The 18287-nt window shown below is 33.4% G+C and overlaps 3 protein-coding genes across 7 annotated transcripts in view; 2 read left to right on the top strand and 1 right to left on the bottom strand.

The window, feature by feature from the left end:
* LOC108743310 (probable serine/threonine-protein kinase fhkB) lies at window positions 1-3160 on the top strand. The gene is made up of 3 exons (XM_018478840.2): window positions 1-81; window positions 1683-1990; window positions 2060-3160. Exons 1-3 carry the CDS (start codon window positions 79-81, stop codon window positions 2829-2831), a joined length of 1083 nt encoding a protein of 360 aa, XP_018334342.1. The 5' UTR covers window positions 1-78; the 3' UTR covers window positions 2832-3160.
* A 2395-nt stretch (window positions 3161-5555) lies between these two features.
* The window catches only part of LOC108743307 (teneurin-a), a 47615-nt gene continuing 34883 nt past the window's right edge, over window positions 5556-18287 (bottom strand). For 3 of the 5 annotated variants that reach the window (XM_018478830.1, XM_018478831.1, XM_018478833.1), the window contains 12 exons: window positions 12936-13103; window positions 11989-12840; window positions 11792-11933; window positions 11489-11740; window positions 10323-11427; window positions 8977-10273; window positions 8738-8905; window positions 8214-8414; window positions 7998-8151; window positions 7761-7937; window positions 7525-7702; window positions 5556-7057 (listed from right to left, as the gene is read on the bottom strand). In XM_018478830.1, coding sequence (XP_018334332.1) covers window positions 6054-7057; window positions 7525-7702; window positions 7761-7937; window positions 7998-8151; window positions 8214-8414; window positions 8738-8905; window positions 8977-10273; window positions 10323-11427; window positions 11489-11740; window positions 11792-11933; window positions 11989-12840; window positions 12936-13103 — 5698 coding nt within the window. In that variant the 3' untranslated portion in view covers window positions 5556-6053. The remainder of the gene's footprint in view (window positions 7058-7524; window positions 7703-7760; window positions 7938-7997; window positions 8152-8213; window positions 8415-8737; window positions 8906-8976; window positions 10274-10322; window positions 11428-11488; window positions 11741-11791; window positions 11934-11988; window positions 12841-12935; window positions 13104-18287) is intronic. The other 2 variants (XR_001938802.1, XM_018478832.1) reach the window with 2 other exon arrangements.
* Window positions 14841-15978, top strand: LOC112905141 (probable serine/threonine-protein kinase fhkB). Its single transcript, XM_025976963.1, has 2 exons — window positions 14841-15137; window positions 15207-15978. The coding sequence occupies exons 1-2, from the start codon at window positions 14863-14865 to the stop codon at window positions 15976-15978; spliced, it is 1047 nt and encodes a 348-aa protein (XP_025832748.1). The 5' UTR covers window positions 14841-14862.

Genomic DNA, 18287 nt, shown 5'->3' with positions numbered 1-18287 from the left:
TTGGCCGTGCAACTATTTTAGAACATCTTCTGTGAATTGCTTTCGTTCCAGGTGCAAGGGAGAAGAATTATTGCAATAATGGTGAGTACTTATCAATTTGATCAAGTTTTAGATTGTACTGATTTTATTGAAGACAGATTTATTTGCGAATGACTTATAAATTAAAGTTGTAATTAAAAAGTGTTCGGTTTTGAATAAGTTTATATTCGATTTTTTTGTTATTGCTACTAATGAGCCAATAAGTGATTATAACCGATTGTTTTTTAAATTAAAAACTGATAATAATACAAGAACTAGTTATTGTTCAAACAATTACTCTATTTATACAGTTTTGTTAATAATGTATGCTGAACAATCAATAATTAATAGAAAAAGATATGAACTTGTGTTTCGAATACCTATCTTGTGTAAAGATTGCAGCGAAGGCTTAAAATCCTTCGCTGAGAGGTTTCTTGAGAATGCCAATCACAGCACTTGGCGAAACGTAGGATGAACGACTCGATAATACTTAACTATTATGTTTAAAAACATTTAATATACTTAGAACACACTCAGAAAGGGTAGGTACGGCAGTCAAGACGATTTTTTTTGATGATAATATTGAATAAGTGAAAATGCTTATTCATATTATTTGATGTCTAGGAAAAGCTAATAAAGATAATGAATTAGCAGAACGCTTTCATGCGCTTTTATTATATTGGTGCTGTAGAAGGTCGGATATATAATATCATTATTTATGCTACACTTCAGATGAAGATAAATTAAAGTTCATAATATATAATACTTGTCGGTCAAATGAAATGGCGTGTACTTTCTACTTTATCGATATATATAATACCTACTCATATGAGTTCTTTAACTAGGAAGGATAATCTTGTTAACCACGAACTGGAAACAATGATATTTTTTGGGATATTACCGTAAATTATAACGAATAGTAACGAACAAAACTTTGGAAATAAAGCAATATTTAGCGACAGGGTATTGAAGAACGATGAAAACAACTAGTTGGTATATTAATTTAATGAATTTCGTAATTCAAATAATAAATAAATAAACAAATACAGTAAAAAGCAATTTCATTCAAACTTTGGACGGAGCAGCATTTGTGAAACATTATTTTCATTTAAGTGCCTACTTAATTAATGTAAATTAAAAATTAAAGCATTGGAAAAAAGTTAGAAAGTTATTGTGGATCGTGATATATGCAAAACTCTTTTCAAACGAAATCACAATTTTATTAGTGAAACTGCAAACAAGAACAATTACAGATAAGTACCGAATTTCTGAATTCATCGAAAATCAAAATAAAAACAACTAAAAAGTTCAAATTAAAATAATCGGAACGCGCAGTTATTGGGAGAGTGGACCGCAAATTAAATTTTACTTTCACTTGACAAAATGTTTTGTCAAAACGGAAATCAAGTTTAAAACTAAATGAATGAAATACATAAATGCAAGTGTCCTTTCACTTATCTACATTGCTAGTGTTCATTACTACTTTTAGAATACTGTTATCAATAACTATTTGTAAAATCACCAAGAGCACACACAATTTTGGGTTTAATGGGAGAGGGTTTAGAATTGGAAGTTTTTCACAGTACGTGTACCTTTAAAATCGCAATTTTAAATATAAAAGTACAACCATACGCTTTTTAACAACACCAATAATTTTTTTACAGACTTGGTTTCTATACTTTTTACTGACAACTGGGATGACTTTGGGACAGGATGAACATCAAACCCGTTTGGAAGATATTGAGAATGAAAATTTGATTAGTGAAAGAAGATCGTCATCTGACTTCAGTAATGCTAAAAGTAATTCTGTATCATTTACCACATCCAAACCAATATCACCTCAACTTCAATTTGGCTTCACCCCTATAAAGGAATATTTTACATCGTCAACAGAAAGTCCCAATCCTTCCTTAAATAGTCTACCAAATTATCAAAATCGGGGACAAATTTTATTCAATAGCTACCAACCACAGTAAGAATTATCCTTTAATCATTTTAATACCTAATTGTAATAGAAATTATCATTTATTTTAAATTTCAGAACTGCCCAACGATATCAAACACAATCCTATCAACAACCACAACAACAGACCTATCAATATCAAATACAACCACAACGACAAAATAATCAATACCCATCACAACAACCACAAAACTATAATATTCAAGAAAGTAATCCTGTTGAATATTTACAACCTCAGGCACAAGCCCTCCAAGCTACTCAAGTAGTGTATCAAAGTGAAATAGGTAAAGCAGACCAGTATGCTCAGGTTGTTCCTCAATACAGCACTCTGCCACAACAATATCAAAGTGTTACACCTTCCCAAGTTACTCAACAAAAACAGCAAGAATTTTCCCAATACAGCACGTTTCCACAACAACAGCAAGATATGCAAACTTATCAGAATGAGCAGTCATCTAAATCACCAGCTTTTCAAGAGAATCAACAATTATCCCAATTCAATATTGTACAACAGGGTAAATTGACTTCTCAAACTGTACTACCTTCCAAAGAAGTGCAGTACCAGCAAGAGGCTCTTCAATATCAGGACAGTATTGGATCATTACAGAAACCCGGAGGTTCTAATCAAGTTCATGTACAGGACATAAGTTCTCTTCAATATTTACAACCGCAGTTGCATGGATTGGAGGGTGTACCTTACTTTGGAAATGGTCAAGTAGGTTCAGGCTTCCTGAACTCCTTCCAGGACGTCTTCAGGTTAGTAAAGATTAAATCAAAAACATTATTGGAACAGATATTATTGCTGGCTGCAAATATGTACAAATTTCGTCTCATTAAGCTGAATTCATAATTTTATATATATAACGTTATAAATATCCAGATATTTAGGTATCTAGATTTTGCCATTCAACCATATCAATCAACTGACAATAAAAGAGATGATAAGGATAAAGTGTTAATCTCTTTATTCTTTTTTATTATTAAAGTCTTTAGTGTTAATATGTTTAACCAAGAACCCACAGTTCTAGTGAATGTTTTTGTCATACTTCAGTGGCAATACCAACAATTCAGTATTTGTTAAATTCAAGTTTCGATAAATCGATGGTATATAAGAATTTTTATTGGACGTTTGGCCCATCATTGTAGTTAGTGTGGCGTGATTAGCTTGATCACATTTGGCTAAAATAAGTAGATATTCGGACTCATGACTATATCATATGAAGTAATATAAATATTCTTGCTAATGAATGATCCAAATAGTTACTATATAAATTTTAATAGATCTAGTTTAGGCACACTTACTTGTTTTCCAAGCTATTGTTGGAAGTAGTTCTTTCACTGATTTTCCTTGTTATACCATACTTAAAACGCTCTTCTGTGAATGCTGCCATCCTTCGTCTTAGACCCAGCTCCCTTTGAAGCACACGATTATTTTTTTTGGCATTATGTATACGTAACACCCACTCGTTAATACAATTTCGACTTTATGTCCGCTACACTTGCATCCCGGATTTTCACACAAATATGTAGAATACGTTGACGCTGATTTAAGAATTATTAATGAAAATAATAAGAATGAAAAAACCTTCGGATCTGTATTTCTAAATCGTTACGATTAAAATAAAAGATGTAACAACCGACGCCATTAAACCACTGATCACCATTGATTGCTTCATAGACTAATTACATTAAATTACCATAGATACATACATCATAGATATACAAATATAGATTTATCTATAGTTTAGATCATAGATAATATGGATTTATCTATGATGTAGATCATAGATAATACTGATTTATCTATGAATAGATATATAGACAGGTGTCACTACTTCTATTAAGAGTGTTGCATATGAACTACCGAAAAATTGTGCTAATTAATTATGGTTAACTGGCGGGCTTTTTATTTATATAATAAAATAAATAATATGTTTAGTATCTTATTATTTATATTTTTTTTGCAGTCACAATTTGTTTTATCAACCACAAACATCTGCATCGACGGCAATTAATAGTTACGTTCAGCCACAAGGACCTCTGCAGTATTTCACCTATTTACCTGGTAATGTTATCGAGAATTCGCCAAAAGGATTTGCTCAGCCTGGAGGAAATGTAGCGCATGTAAAAGTTATTTCACAAAATCCTCTATTTATTCAAAATACAAAGGCACGTTACGATTCACCCAGCATTCGACAATCAAATGGTTCAAAAAAATACGTTAAATACACGAATGCAGAACATTCGCAAAAAAATCCGCAGAAGTTTGTAAATTCCGCAAAAAATCATGTTAGATTTCAAAATCCTCATAATGTCCCTGCAAGACGACCGACTTCTTTATTAGATTCTTATGTTCCTTCTTCGGTACAAGTTCAATACTTTAAAGATTTTCAATTAAAACAACAGCAAGAGCAACAACTACAACATCTACAGAGCCAAGAGTCTAACCATGAGTTAAATGAGAATTTGCAACCTCCTTCCCAAAATGATCCACATAGTAAAAGCCCGTCACATAAGCGAAGCCCTTATGCGAAACGACCAAATTATCCACGAGTTTAAAAACGATTTCCCAAAGTTTTAAGTAATGTGGATAACAGCACGAACTGTGTTAAAAAGCATCTAGTCGTGATTACAATATGAATTTTCATTCTGATATGAGCTATAATTCAAATAGCATTCGCCGATTAGTACAATATTTGAAGATAATAACGATGGATAAATGTTAATACGATAACAATATGTATTATATGGATTTTTATTACCTACCTATGCTTTAGTTTCTACTTTAATAATTTCTTTATAAATAACATTTTTCTATGACAATGTTTATAAAATCTAAAGACTGTATAATTCAAATTTTAAAAGCAAACAGTTAATTTTATTTAAATTACTTTTTAATAATAATAATTTTGTAAAAGCTTTTGCTAATAAATATTACTTTTGTTTCTGCGCGAATAATTAAAAAACTTTTGTGAGTTTAGTTTTACGTTTCAGTCGGAAGAAATTGTGATAGTGGATAATTGATCAGATATTACAAAACAAATTCTTTATTTTGAAAACATTCATAGTAATTGTATTTAAAATGCGAGAAATGATATTCCACTACAAACGCTATCTTAGATGCAATAAAGCCATGTAAAATTCGAATGACACTTTTTTAAAGTAAAAACGCTGAAAAGATACAGTCATTACGATCGTAGTATGTAAGAGAACAGTAAACATATAGCAACATTAAATTAATAGGATGTTTGGTAACGTATTCACTTTGGCAATATAACAACAGTAATACACAAACGATATTCTATTTTGTTATGCATATAGGTATATCAGGCAGATAAAAATATATTATATCGTATCTCTGTATACGAGAAAAATAATTTCGGCAGCATGTCTACAGATGTGCTGGTAGTTGTATCAGAAGGAATATGTTGTCTTAAAATGCACTTTCTGTTTCGTAATAAAACCATACACACCGTACATACTTACTAAGCAACACAACATGTAATCGTCAATTTTTTTTTTTTCTGATAAATTTACAATATAATTTATTTCCTATCTAAGTTAAATTCGTCAGTTAAAATCATTAAAAATTTAATAACTGGACTATATTTACAACGTCTTTTGATATTCTAAAATTTAATCACACCTGTGTCCACAGTAAAGTGCGTTACTGTTTTATTGTAGCTATAATAAGCTCTACAGGAATTTTTCTTTTCTTTTTCTCTGCATACAGCACTCACTGTCACCGTATAAAATATTTACAGGGTGTCTGATGCAAATTCTTAATATAATCAGTCAGTATCACTTACGAGTTAAATATAGAGTAATTAAATATTTGCACCAGACGAAAATCACATATATTACGCGTGTGAATAACACATCTGCAAATAAATAAAATAATTGTACATTTTGGCATCTTGAATACATACACAAATATACTTTGGTTTTTGTATAAAACGTTTAAGTTTCATATTACAAATTAAGCTTACTTTTTGGTACATCACACTTAGTAATTGAAAATAGGTTTTTCTCTTTTCTTTTAAAACCGTTCAAGGTTAGTCTCATGAGGTCACTAGCAAATTAATTTTTGCCAAGGAAACCACCAGCTTTGGGTTTTATTTTTGATAGTTGTTCGTTTTTTCCTGCGTTTATCGGAATTTCCGATTTGTTTTTTAAAGAATTTGATGTTGTATGGATCTTCAGCAAGCTCTGGATAGTGACCTATATTATGAATATATTCAGCTTCGTAAGTTGCTATGTTGTTGTTTTTCATTAACTCTTCGATTTCATTGGCAGTCCATTCTATACTTCCCTGAAAACCATTCTTAATAGTTTCTTTCTCCCTATGCCAAGCTTTTCTAATAGCCTGCAGTTTGGCATGATGAAGTAACCTTTGTTTTTCTTTTTCCAATGTTGTTCCGTAACGCAAATTTATAACGGTATTTAGACCATGGATTTTTACGTCGAAATAGTTATTTCCACTTCCGTTTTCTTTCGCAATTTCATGAAACGTTGTGTTTACTTGGCCTTGGAGTCGCTTTAGTTGACCTTTATCGTCGTTAATTTTCCAGGTTTCTTCTTTTACAAAGTAGAAAGCATCCTGTTGTGCGCTATGAACCACAAAAGTAAACGGAAGGAGATAAGATCTATTAAATACGGAAGTATAAACGTCTCTGTATATGGCATTCGCTGCGGGAACACTGGATACTATAGCTCGTCCTTCAGAGGATCTAGACACCAGGATTCCTTTACCGAACGGAGGATCAGAAGCAGCTCCAATTTTTTCAGGAATAAGATTCATTACATCCGTTTTAAGAGCTGATTTTGGAGGAACCGATAATGTTTTGCTATCGGTCATTCTCCTTGTAAATATATGAGCTAATATTCCAGATTCGATATTATTAGGTGAAGTGTGACGTGTTAATTGACTTTTTATCGAGTTTCTAAAGTTACTCCAAAACACCGATGTTTCGGAAAGTAATGGAGGTATTCGTCCTCCAGGAAGCTCATCAGGATATAACTGAGGAGCTAAATTCTTGAAATTGAAGCCCATTATTTTTAGCCAACTTAAGTGATCTATAATGTTAAAAAACCTTCATGTATTTTAAGCAATACTTTATTTGAACAGCATCAGTCACGACACTTTCTGTTTCTTCTCCTGCTACCGCAAACAACTTTATAATGGTGCAGTGGGAGGTAGCAAAGGTGCGAGGTTTGACAGACGGAATGGTTAACTGGATAATAGGGTACGTGACGATGGTAGGACCCTTTGTAGTTATACGAACGATTACTTTTTATGAATTGCAATTACCTAATCACTTTAAATTACACAGCATGCTGGTAAGTAGGTCTACACCAAAGATATTCTTCGACAAAAGTTGTAAGCAATACCAAAATCCGCATTTAAATTGAATCGATAGTTTTCGTGTTCTCAAGTACAAAAATAGACGCAAAGGAGAACTATGTTTTGTAATATACATATAAGATATACGGATAAGAATAACTTTTGGTGTCATAAATTTAATGAAACATACAATACTTACCGATTGGGGGATTGCGATTGTGACGTACATTAATTGGGTCATTTCCATTAAATCTGTATAAATGTAAATGTGTGGGAGTAGCTACACGATCAAGTACATTTTCCCATATAGGTGACATCCATTGTCCAATAAGGGGATCATACACTTTACCGTTCGGCATGTGCACAAGAGATGTTACCTTAAATGTAGGACGTGTTATTATCAATTTAAATTGCCTATTGTACTGTATCTGATACCTGGTCAAGGATTCCACCACAAAAATCAACAGGCAAATAAAGATATGGATTGGAATCGTAAACAATATGCCCATAAGGCGAACGCATGATTTCTCTTATACCCTCGCCATATTGATTGAAAATCATCACAGGTGTGCCGCATTGATCAGTGGCTATATAATACTTGTGTCTGTACACCTAAAAGGAACAAATAACACGTGAATACTTAAGGTCTGAACATTTTCAACAAAAAAGTACCTGTGCGTATACTAAATGTCCTCTGTCGTCATACACTAACGATATTAGTTTACCATCACGCGGAGAATAAATTTGAGTAACTTCTCCAGGAATTTGTTGGTTGTTATAGAAAAACTGAGTAACGTTACCGTAATTATCCTTTCGAGTTATTAGTCTAGAAACCGATTAATTTACATTATTATGCACCTATTAAAATTTGTTAATATGTTTTGTCACCTGTCTAAGTGATCATAAAAATACTTTACATCAAATCTTCCCCTTTTAGTTGCTCTGACAAGTAAACCTTTGGCGTTGTAATGGAATTTTTCCTCTCTCGCATTTTGTACAACTGACCCTCTATTATCATATTTATACTGACCTTCCCCAAACTTTATTATCCGATCCATTGTATTGTATTCCATTGGAATGGTGTTACCTCTGAAATAATTTTTATGTATAACTAGTTCTTCCCCCTTATCAGTCACTGTCAACTCGAAACTGTTAGTACCGTTGCTTTGAGTGGTCATAATTCACTTTTGTAAACAATTTGTTTAATCACTTTCTTTGTGTTAGATTGTTTGAAAAATTAAATTTAAAGGAATTGTTTGTAAATGGGTATGCAACACATCGTACACCCCGCATAAGAAATTGCTGATACTAACTACATAATACTACTTTGCCCTGTGCTGACAGCATCCATAATTTCTTTTATATATAATATTATAAAGATCTTTTGGGATATCGATATACTTCTAACATACCTGTATGTTAGAGACAACATATTTCCATTATCATCGTATCTAAATCCCCATGGTTCTTGAGCTTCTACGCCTGACAATTGTCCATCGCAATCCCATGTGTAGTTTTTAATATTCGTATACGTGTTTACCCCAACATTTTTCGTGTATGTGCGTGTTTGAGATATTCGCCTACAATTTCATTATTGTGCGTTAATAAAGTAATTAACATATGACGACAACGATATAATATATTGCCTTACCCGTGCATATCATGATTAAATTCCATTCTAAAAACCTCCATTCCATGTATTGTTAAGGAGATTTGCTTTTCAAGGAAATGAGAGTCTATTTTTCTAGAAAATAAGGCTGTACCGTCGTAAACATTAGTCTGATTTATAGCAGGATTGTCGACTGTGAATGTGCCAATAATTTGCAAGGAGCCAGTTTTAATGTTGTAGGCTAAATTGTATGGAGGGAGATTTTGACCACCTATACGACCTTGAATAGATGTGACCCTGTAGTTGCTATCATAGTCATATGTAAATTTGGCATTGCTTAATCCAGATTTGGCTGTAAAAGTCAACCTTTCTTCCATTAGTAATCCGCCAATAAACTGGTAGTCCCAAAAATATTCTAATTCTGCCTCTACATTTACTACTTGTACCGGTAAACCAGTTTCTGGAGAGTAACTATATGTGGTTTTACCATCTCCTCTGACAACTTCTTTGATTCGACCCAAAGGTGTGTACCTATATACGACTCTTGCTCCATCGCCCGGGAAAACCGTTTGTAAAAGTAGTCCAGAATGTGAAAAATGTTGCAGATATGATTTGTTACTTCCCGGAGGAGTGTATGTAGCTCGCAGGAATCCCAGTGAAGGCTGAAGACTGAATATGTGTTTAGTTCCGCTTGGTAACGTAACATATCTTAGACCACCATCATCGTCGTAAGTTAATAGAAAACTTCTTTGACTAGCTAATGTTATTTTGGAAAGTACATTCCAGTCATTATAAGTAAACATTTGCGTACCGTCTTGAGAACTAGTTACTTCTGATAGTAATCCGTGACGATCGTAACTGTATTTTAATTCCGATCGACCCCATTTCCATCCGTCGATACGATTAAATCCGTCGTAGCTGATATTGACAGGTAAAGCATTCGTTGCTGGTATGTATGCTTGAGGTAAACCGGCGGGATCAAATGTGATTGACAACAGAAGATGACCGTTACAGTCGAAAAACGATTCCCTGCTTGTAAATTGGTCAAATTCAATTGCAAACACTCGAGAATTGTTAACGAATATTTCAGTTCTTAGTTTTTGTTGAGGAAGTTTAGCGTCACCAGCTAATGAATATTTCGTATACTGATGATTTATAATGTCCTCTCCAAAGATACTTATTTGATCTGACCAAATTGGTAACATCTGAGTTTCAACTGGTAATGTGGGTTCAAGTAATGGATGTCTTTCAATAGCAGACATTCGTATTTTCCCTCCCCAGGCAGCGCTGACAAGAAGGGTTGAATTTTTATATATAATGGACTTCATTGTTTCTAAATCTGTAAAATAAATCTGTAAATTTTTGCGTGAATATTAAAATTAACTTACCATTTGAAATTACAACTTGTTTGTTAATTTTTTCACTGTATGTTAAAACCAACGGAGGGTTGCTAACTGATGTTGCAAGTCCCTCAGTGCCTGAGAGACTCGACCGTAAACTGAAGATTTCTCCACTTGGCAAAGTAATGCTGATTACCCTTCCAATCCAATCATATTGGTAAATACAAGTTTCTCCGCCACCCGATCGGCTCACTAAAAGCCCTGTGTTCATATCATAATCCAATTGAATTTCAGATCTTCCCTTGACTGACAATTTTTCCAAATATCCGACTCCGGATATTTTTAATTCCGATTTGTGATCTTGAGTATTTTCAATTGAACTTACAGCGTTACTGTAATCCCTCAAAAATTGAATTTTGTTGCCAGAGCTATCGGTAACAGTAGACAACTTTCCAAAGCTGGTATTTTTTGAGTAGAGGAAGGAATATCGAGTTTTTCCTGATGTAAGATCTCTTGTTGCAACATGTTGACCGTATCTATTAAAGACATAAACTTCCCCTTGAGATGGGTAAGGAATCTGAAACTCTCCGTTTTCATCATGCGTTGGCAAATAATGCTGTAACATTAAAATTCGTAGAGAACCCTGATCTGCAATATTTAAAACTCCATTGGGTGATACTGTTATAGCAGATATTGCTTGAAATTTGGCATCACTCGAAAGCAGCGTTTTAGAGAAGTTAACGTTGTTGTTATTGACTGAACACGGACAGCCTGAAAATATTTTGGCCTTTTTAATGGAACGACTATTGTTACAAGCACAACTACTATCTAATTTATTATGCACTTTCCCAGCAAAGTGTATAACTTGTCCTGATGTTTTAATAAGTTTAATAACGTTACTCTTGCGTGTATCGCTTTCAGCAATATATAAGTCGCCATTCGGCGCAAAAGAAAGAGATAAAATTGTTCCTAGAACGCTATCGTTTTCATATGAAGAAGATGAGTTGTCTGTGGACCTGCAGTGCAAGGGAATTCCTGCTACAACTCTAATTTTCATATCTTGCGTCAGTTCAAGTACGAGACGGTCATCAACTATATGTAAAGCGCCATCTAGAGGACTTAAAGCTAATCCGGTAGGCCACTGTAATTGAGCCTAAAAACAAATTAGTGTTTATTTTATATATTCAGGAACAATTAATGTGAGTTTGCATTACTTGGGAGGCAATAACAGCCCCTGCACATGGAGTAGGCATCCATTGGTTTTGGTATTCATGATTTCCTACCAATGTGTGAATTATACCTCTGGGATCTACCCCTCTTATGTTAGTACCATCGGCGATATACATTGTCCTATCTGCAGCAATCGCTATTCCTTTTGGATGAGCTAAGCGTGCGTGTTTGGCAGGACCTTCATCACCACACTGACTTTCATCTCCAGGTATACATCTTTCACCACTCCCAACAACCTTCAAATATACCATTTATAGCTGAATATAAAAATTTTTAAATTTGCTTACCGGTTCGCTGTTCACAGTTGGATCAGCAGTAGGATCTAAAGTAATTATTCTCAAAATTTGATGTTTTTCAGGGTCAGAGATATACAATCGCCCGTCAGCAGGTGAAACAGCCAAATAATATTGGTAAGATACCTGCGTTGCTCTAAAATATATCATTATAACTTTAAACGTGCCATTTATGACAAATATTTGCCCACCTTAATTGTAAAACAGTATAAACACCTCCCTCTGGATTGATTCTTCGCACTAAGTTAAAGTCCCCAACATACAAACTTCCATCCGGACCGCTTGCAAGAGCAACGGGCGTTAATAATTTTGCATCTTTTGCTGAACCTCCACACTGACCAGGACATTCTAGCGTTCTTTGAGCTCCAGTGCCCATTACAACTTCTACAGTTCTAGGATACTCCTTCAGATGTACTGTGGAACCATCCCCTTTCTGCAGAATTCCTTCATGGAAATTGTAATGATGATGAATATCCAAACCCCAGCCTCCGATATCAGATATATCAACTTCAAAACCTTGTAATGCAGCTGTTTGAGTTTCCCATACTGGCTCAATACAGGTGGAGTGTTGATACCCAATTGAAACCTTAGCCTGAGCCAGACCATATACTTTCTGTTTATACACATTTCTTTTATTCCAAGCAAAAATATGTGTTAAATTTGGATCAGCTTCGTATGTTTTGACATGCAGAGACCCTTCCACTTCTACTCTTACATGTATATGGGTTAAAGTATTTGGTATACTATCATCTGTTAGTTTCATGTGAATGGTGCTAAAAAATCCTGCTGCTTGAGATGATCGATACATCAAATGAAGATCTGAGCCAGGTATCGATATGGACTCTTGGACCACCTGGTTTTCAGCAAATATTATACTTTTGCCAGGAAAACCACCAACAGCTTCTGGGATCCATGTGCCAGTTATTATTGGTTTTAATAATTCAAGGTCGTGATCAGGACATGTTACTGGCACATCTCCATTGAAATGAAAAAATGGTCTTGAAACTCCTTGAAACATTATAGCCGGATTGCGAGCAAGGAAGCTTAAAAAATTTAATTAGTTTTTCTTGAGTAGGTACTTGAAAATTTATCTTACAAGTTTCATAAAAAGATTCACAAAAGAATAAACTAAAAGTACCTTGTGTGTGATTGCTCAACTTTAGCATCTTCCATTAACTCCATATGTACTGGGGGTAAAACTACAATTTGATTCCAAGGAACAAACACGGTCCTGGTGAGGGGTCGAAAAGGTGATCTTTGAAACTGTAATGTCACTGCTCCTCCACCATTAACCAATACATCAAACCTATACATATTTATATATATATATATATATTTATGAAGAAAATATAAAATTAGGATAAAATCGCTTTTTATTTACTAAAGGAATAATATCCTTAACAGTTTCAATTTTAGTCTTCCTAAAATAAAATTAGAAGTACATATGTAATAATTGTAAACATTATAACTGTAGTAAATAAATAGCATGTTTTTAGAATACAAACTTGATGTATTAACTTCTAAATAAATTAACTTGCTTTTAGACGTTTTAAGACATTTATTGTTATAATTTAATTATGTAAATAATTTTTTTTACGTAATTATAACCTAAAATTTGATGCAACGAAGTATACCGACCAACAGCACCGAGGGATACTGACGTAGGAATGCAGTTGCATTGTTTATAATAGCTTCGATCCATTTGATTGGCTATTGCGTTGTCGGCCATTTTTATTAAAACTAGGTCAAGTTCAGCACATTGCACTTACAAGGCGGATATAAACAAACAGGCGCCACTTCACTTGTAGTTGTAGTACAAAGAAACAAGGGAAACTTTAAAAATGAATAACTCCGTTATTTTTTAATCGATTTAGTTGCAGTTTTCATTATAATTTACGAAATTAAGTAATGCTCAGCACTGATAGGAAAAGAATACTTTAAATACAAATTCTCAATTTGAAACAACGCTCTACATTTTTCATTACGTTTATGTTAATTAAATATGAATTTAGATAATCGCTAGGGGTTACTCTATAAGGATCCCACAGTAAATAGACATTTGAAGGCATAAAGACTTGTCTCTGCCTTCTTATTACATAATTAATAGATGTTAGTATGACACTTAAATTATTAATCAACAAATAAGTTGATAAGTGTAGAAAAAGCAGAAAACAGCACTAGCTGATTCCGTCATTATAGTTGCACGTGTTAATTAAAAAGTATGAATTTCAACGGTTTTTTAAAAGTAATACCTAATTCAATACAATTCATCTACTTAATGGACGTTTTTTACGAAAACCCAATGTTTTAATAATAAGTGGTGCAAATCGAATGGATTGATATTTAATTCTGGTGTTACGTGTTTGTTTGCAGTGAAATTTACATGCAATTAGTCGTACCTACATATTCTTTGTATATATTTGTTGTATATCAAATTGTTTCGCGATAAAGCTATTAGCTCAAGTCCCGTTACGTTTCTAAAGAGACGTTTACCGAATAAGATTTTGCGATTAACAATTCCGAACAAATGAGAAGAGAAGCAACTAAATTATTAGAGAAATTGGATTTAGTTCTCTTGCTGTTGTTCTTCTGCTTCGTTCTACAGCATGTATTAACANCAGATAAGTACCGAATTTCTGAATTCATCGAAAATCAAAATAAAAACAACTAAAAAGTTCAAATTAAAATAATCGGAACGCGCAGTTATTGGGAGAGTGGACCGCAAATTAAATTTTACTTTCACTTGACAAAATGTTTTGTCAAAACGGAAATCAAGTTTAAAACTAAATGAATGAAATACATAAATGCAAGTGTCCTTTCACTTATCTACATTGCTAGTGTTCATTACTACTTTTAGAATACTGTTATCAATAACTATTTGTAAAATCACCAAGAGCACACACAATTTTGGGTTTAATGGGAGAGGGTTTAGAATTGGAAGTTTTTCACAGTACGTGTACCTTTAAAATCGCAATTTTAAATATAAAAGTACAACCATACGCTTTTTAACAACACCAATAATTTTTTTACAGACTTGGTTTCTATACTTTTTACTGACAACTGGGATGACTTTGGGACAGGATGAACATCAAACCCGTTTGGAAGATATTGAGAATGAAAATTTGATTAGTGAAAGAAGATCGTCATCTGACTTCAGTAATGCTAAAAGTAATTCTGTATCATTTACCACATCCAAACCAATATCACCTCAACTTCAATTTGGCTTCACCCCTATAAAGGAATATTTTACATCGTCAACAGAAAGTCCCAATCCTTCCTTAAATAGTCTACCAAATTATCAAAATCGGGGACAAATTTTATTCAATAGCTACCAACCACAGTAAGAATTATCCTTTAATCATTTTAATACCTAATTGTAATAGAAATTATCATTTATTTTAAATTTCAGAACTGCCCAACGATATCAAACACAATCCTATCAACAACCACAACAACAGACCTATCAATATCAAATACAACCACAACGACAAAATAATCAATACCCATCACAACAACCACAAAACTATAATATTCAAGAAAGTAATCCTGTTGAATATTTACAACCTCAGGCACAAGCCCTCCAAGCTACTCAAGTAGTGTATCAAAGTGAAATAGGTAAAGCAGACCAGTATGCTCAGGTTGTTCCTCAATACAGCACTCTGCCACAACAATATCAAAGTGTTACACCTTCCCAAGTTACTCAACAAAAACAGCAAGAATTTTCCCAATACAGCACGTTTCCACAACAACAGCAAGATATGCAAACTTATCAGAATGAGCAGTCATCTAAATCACCAGCTTTTCAAGAGAATCAACAATTATCCCAATTCAATATTGTACAACAGGGTAAATTGACTTCTCAAACTGTACTACCTTCCAAAGAAGTGCAGTACCAGCAAGAGGCTCTTCAATATCAGGACAGTATTGGATCATTACAGAAACCCGGAGGTTCTAATCAAGTTCATGTACAGGACATAAGTTCTCTTCAATATTTACAACCGCAGTTGCATGGATTGGAGGGTGTACCTTACTTTGGAAATGGTCAAGTAGGTTCAGGCTTCCTGAACTCCTTCCAGGACGTCTTCAGGTTAGTAAAGATTAAATCAAAAACATTATTGGAACAGATATTATTGCTGGCTGCAAATATGTACAAATTTCGTCTCATTAAGCTGAATTCATAATTTTATATATATAACGTTATAAATATCCAGATATTTAGGTATCTAGATTTTGCCATTCAACCATATCAATCAACTGACAATAAAAGAGATGATAAGGATAAAGTGTTAATCTCTTTATTCTTTTTTATTATTAAAGTCTTTAGTGTTAATATGTTTAACCAAGAACCCACAGTTCTAGTGAATGTTTTTGTCATACTTCAGTGGCAATACCAACAATTCAGTATTTGTTAAATTCAAGTTTCGATAAATCGATGGTATATAAGAATTTTTATTGGACGTTTGGCCCATCATTGTAGTTAGTGTGGCGTGATTAGCTTGATCACATTTGGCTAAAATAAGTAGATATTCGGACTCATGACTATATCATATGAAGTAATATAAATATTCTTGCTAATGAATGATCCAAATAGTTACTATATAAATTTTAATAGATCTAGTTTAGGCACACTTACTTGTTTTCCAAGCTATTGTTGGAAGTAGTTCTTTCACTGATTTTCCTTGTTATACCATACTTAAAACGCTCTTCTGTGAATGCTGCCATCCTTCGTCTTAGACCCAGCTCCCTTTGAAGCACACGATTATTTTTTTTGGCATTATGTATACGTAACACCCACTCGTTAATACAATTTCGACTTTATGTCCGCTACACTTGCATCCCGGATTTTCACACAAATATGTAGAATACGTTGACGCTGATTTAAGAATTATTAATGAATATAATAAGAATGAAAAAACCTTCGGATCTGTATTTCTAAATCGTTACGATTAAAATAAAAGATGTAACAACCGACGCCATTAAACCACTGATCACCATTGATTGCTTCATAGACTAATTACATTAAATTACCATAGATACATACATCATAGATATACAAATATAGATTTATCTATAGTTTAGATCATAGATAATATGGATTTATCTATGATGTAGATCATAGATAATACTGATTTATCTATGAATAGATATATAGACAGGTGTCACTACTTCTATTAAGAGTGTTGCATATGAACTACCGAAAAATTGTGCTAATTAATTATGGTTAACTGGCGGGCTTTTTATTTAAATAATAAAATAAATAATATGTTTAGTATCTTATTATTTATATTTTTTTTGCAGTCACAATTTGTTTTATCAACCACAAACATCTGCATCGACGGCAATTAATAGTTACGTTCAGCCACAAGGACCTCTGCAGTATTTCACCTATTTACCTGGTAATGTTATCGAGAATTCGCCAAAAGGATTTGCTCAGCCTGGAGGAAATGTAGCGCATGTAAAAGTTATTTCACAAAATCCTCTATTTATTCAAAATACAAAGGCACGTTACGATTCACCCAGCATTCGACAATCAAATGGTTCAAAAAAATACGTTAAATACACGAATGCAGAACATTCGCAAAAAAATCCGCAGAAGTTTGTAAATTCCGCAAAAAATCATGTTAGATTTCAAAATCCTCATAATGTCCCTGCAAGACGACCGACTTCTTTATTAGATTCTTATGTTCCTTCTTCGGTACAAGTTCAATACTTTAAAGATTTTCAATTAAAACAACAGCAAGAGCAACAACTACAACATCTCCCTTTTCCCTTTACGCTAGAAAACACAAATACATTAGAATATTTCAACGAACATAAACATGCATATATGCATTCGATACCTTCTATAATATACAATTTCGTAACATATTTCCAACATCATTTTCACCGATATCGTTTTGCTACGTTTTAAATAGATATTCGTTTTATCACATGTTGGCTTAAATGACACACAGAGTGAACGAATTTCTTTCCACTGAAACTTAATCAGATGTATGTATAGACACCTACGTGCTTGTCTTATCTTACCCATGAATATTTGATAAATCTCGCAGATTCAAATTCAAAGATTAGTTACAAGAGAAGATAACAAAATATATATTTCAAACATTTCTTTCTACCAATTACCACAAAACTTTATATACCGTAAAGTAAACCAATAAACTTGTATGACGTACCTTTTGCCACGCATTACCTCTGATTTTTTTTAAAAATTGTAAAAAAATCATATAGTTAAAAATAGAAGAAAACCCTAAGGTGTTTCAGTAATTGATTCACAAGAATGATCTAAGTCATTATCATAAGGTCGTCAGTCCCAAGACTGGCTGGACATGCACCTCCACTCTTTCCTATCTTGAGCTGATCTTCGCATTTCCCTAAAACTAGCAAAAAAAAAAACTTTTGGGTGTTTTATTCCCACCAGCCAGTAATGCTGGTGGGCGGGCAGTCTCTCCGGACTATGCCGGAAGGTAGGGCGGAAGGCCCTCTTCAG

Source organism: Agrilus planipennis, unplaced genomic scaffold (genome assembly GCF_000699045.2).
Source record: "Agrilus planipennis isolate EAB-ADULT unplaced genomic scaffold, Apla_2.0 scaffold392, whole genome shotgun sequence".
In the NCBI taxonomy this organism is placed as follows: Eukaryota; Metazoa; Arthropoda; class Insecta; order Coleoptera; family Buprestidae; genus Agrilus; species Agrilus planipennis.
This window is presented reverse-complemented; position numbering and strand designations above follow the sequence as displayed.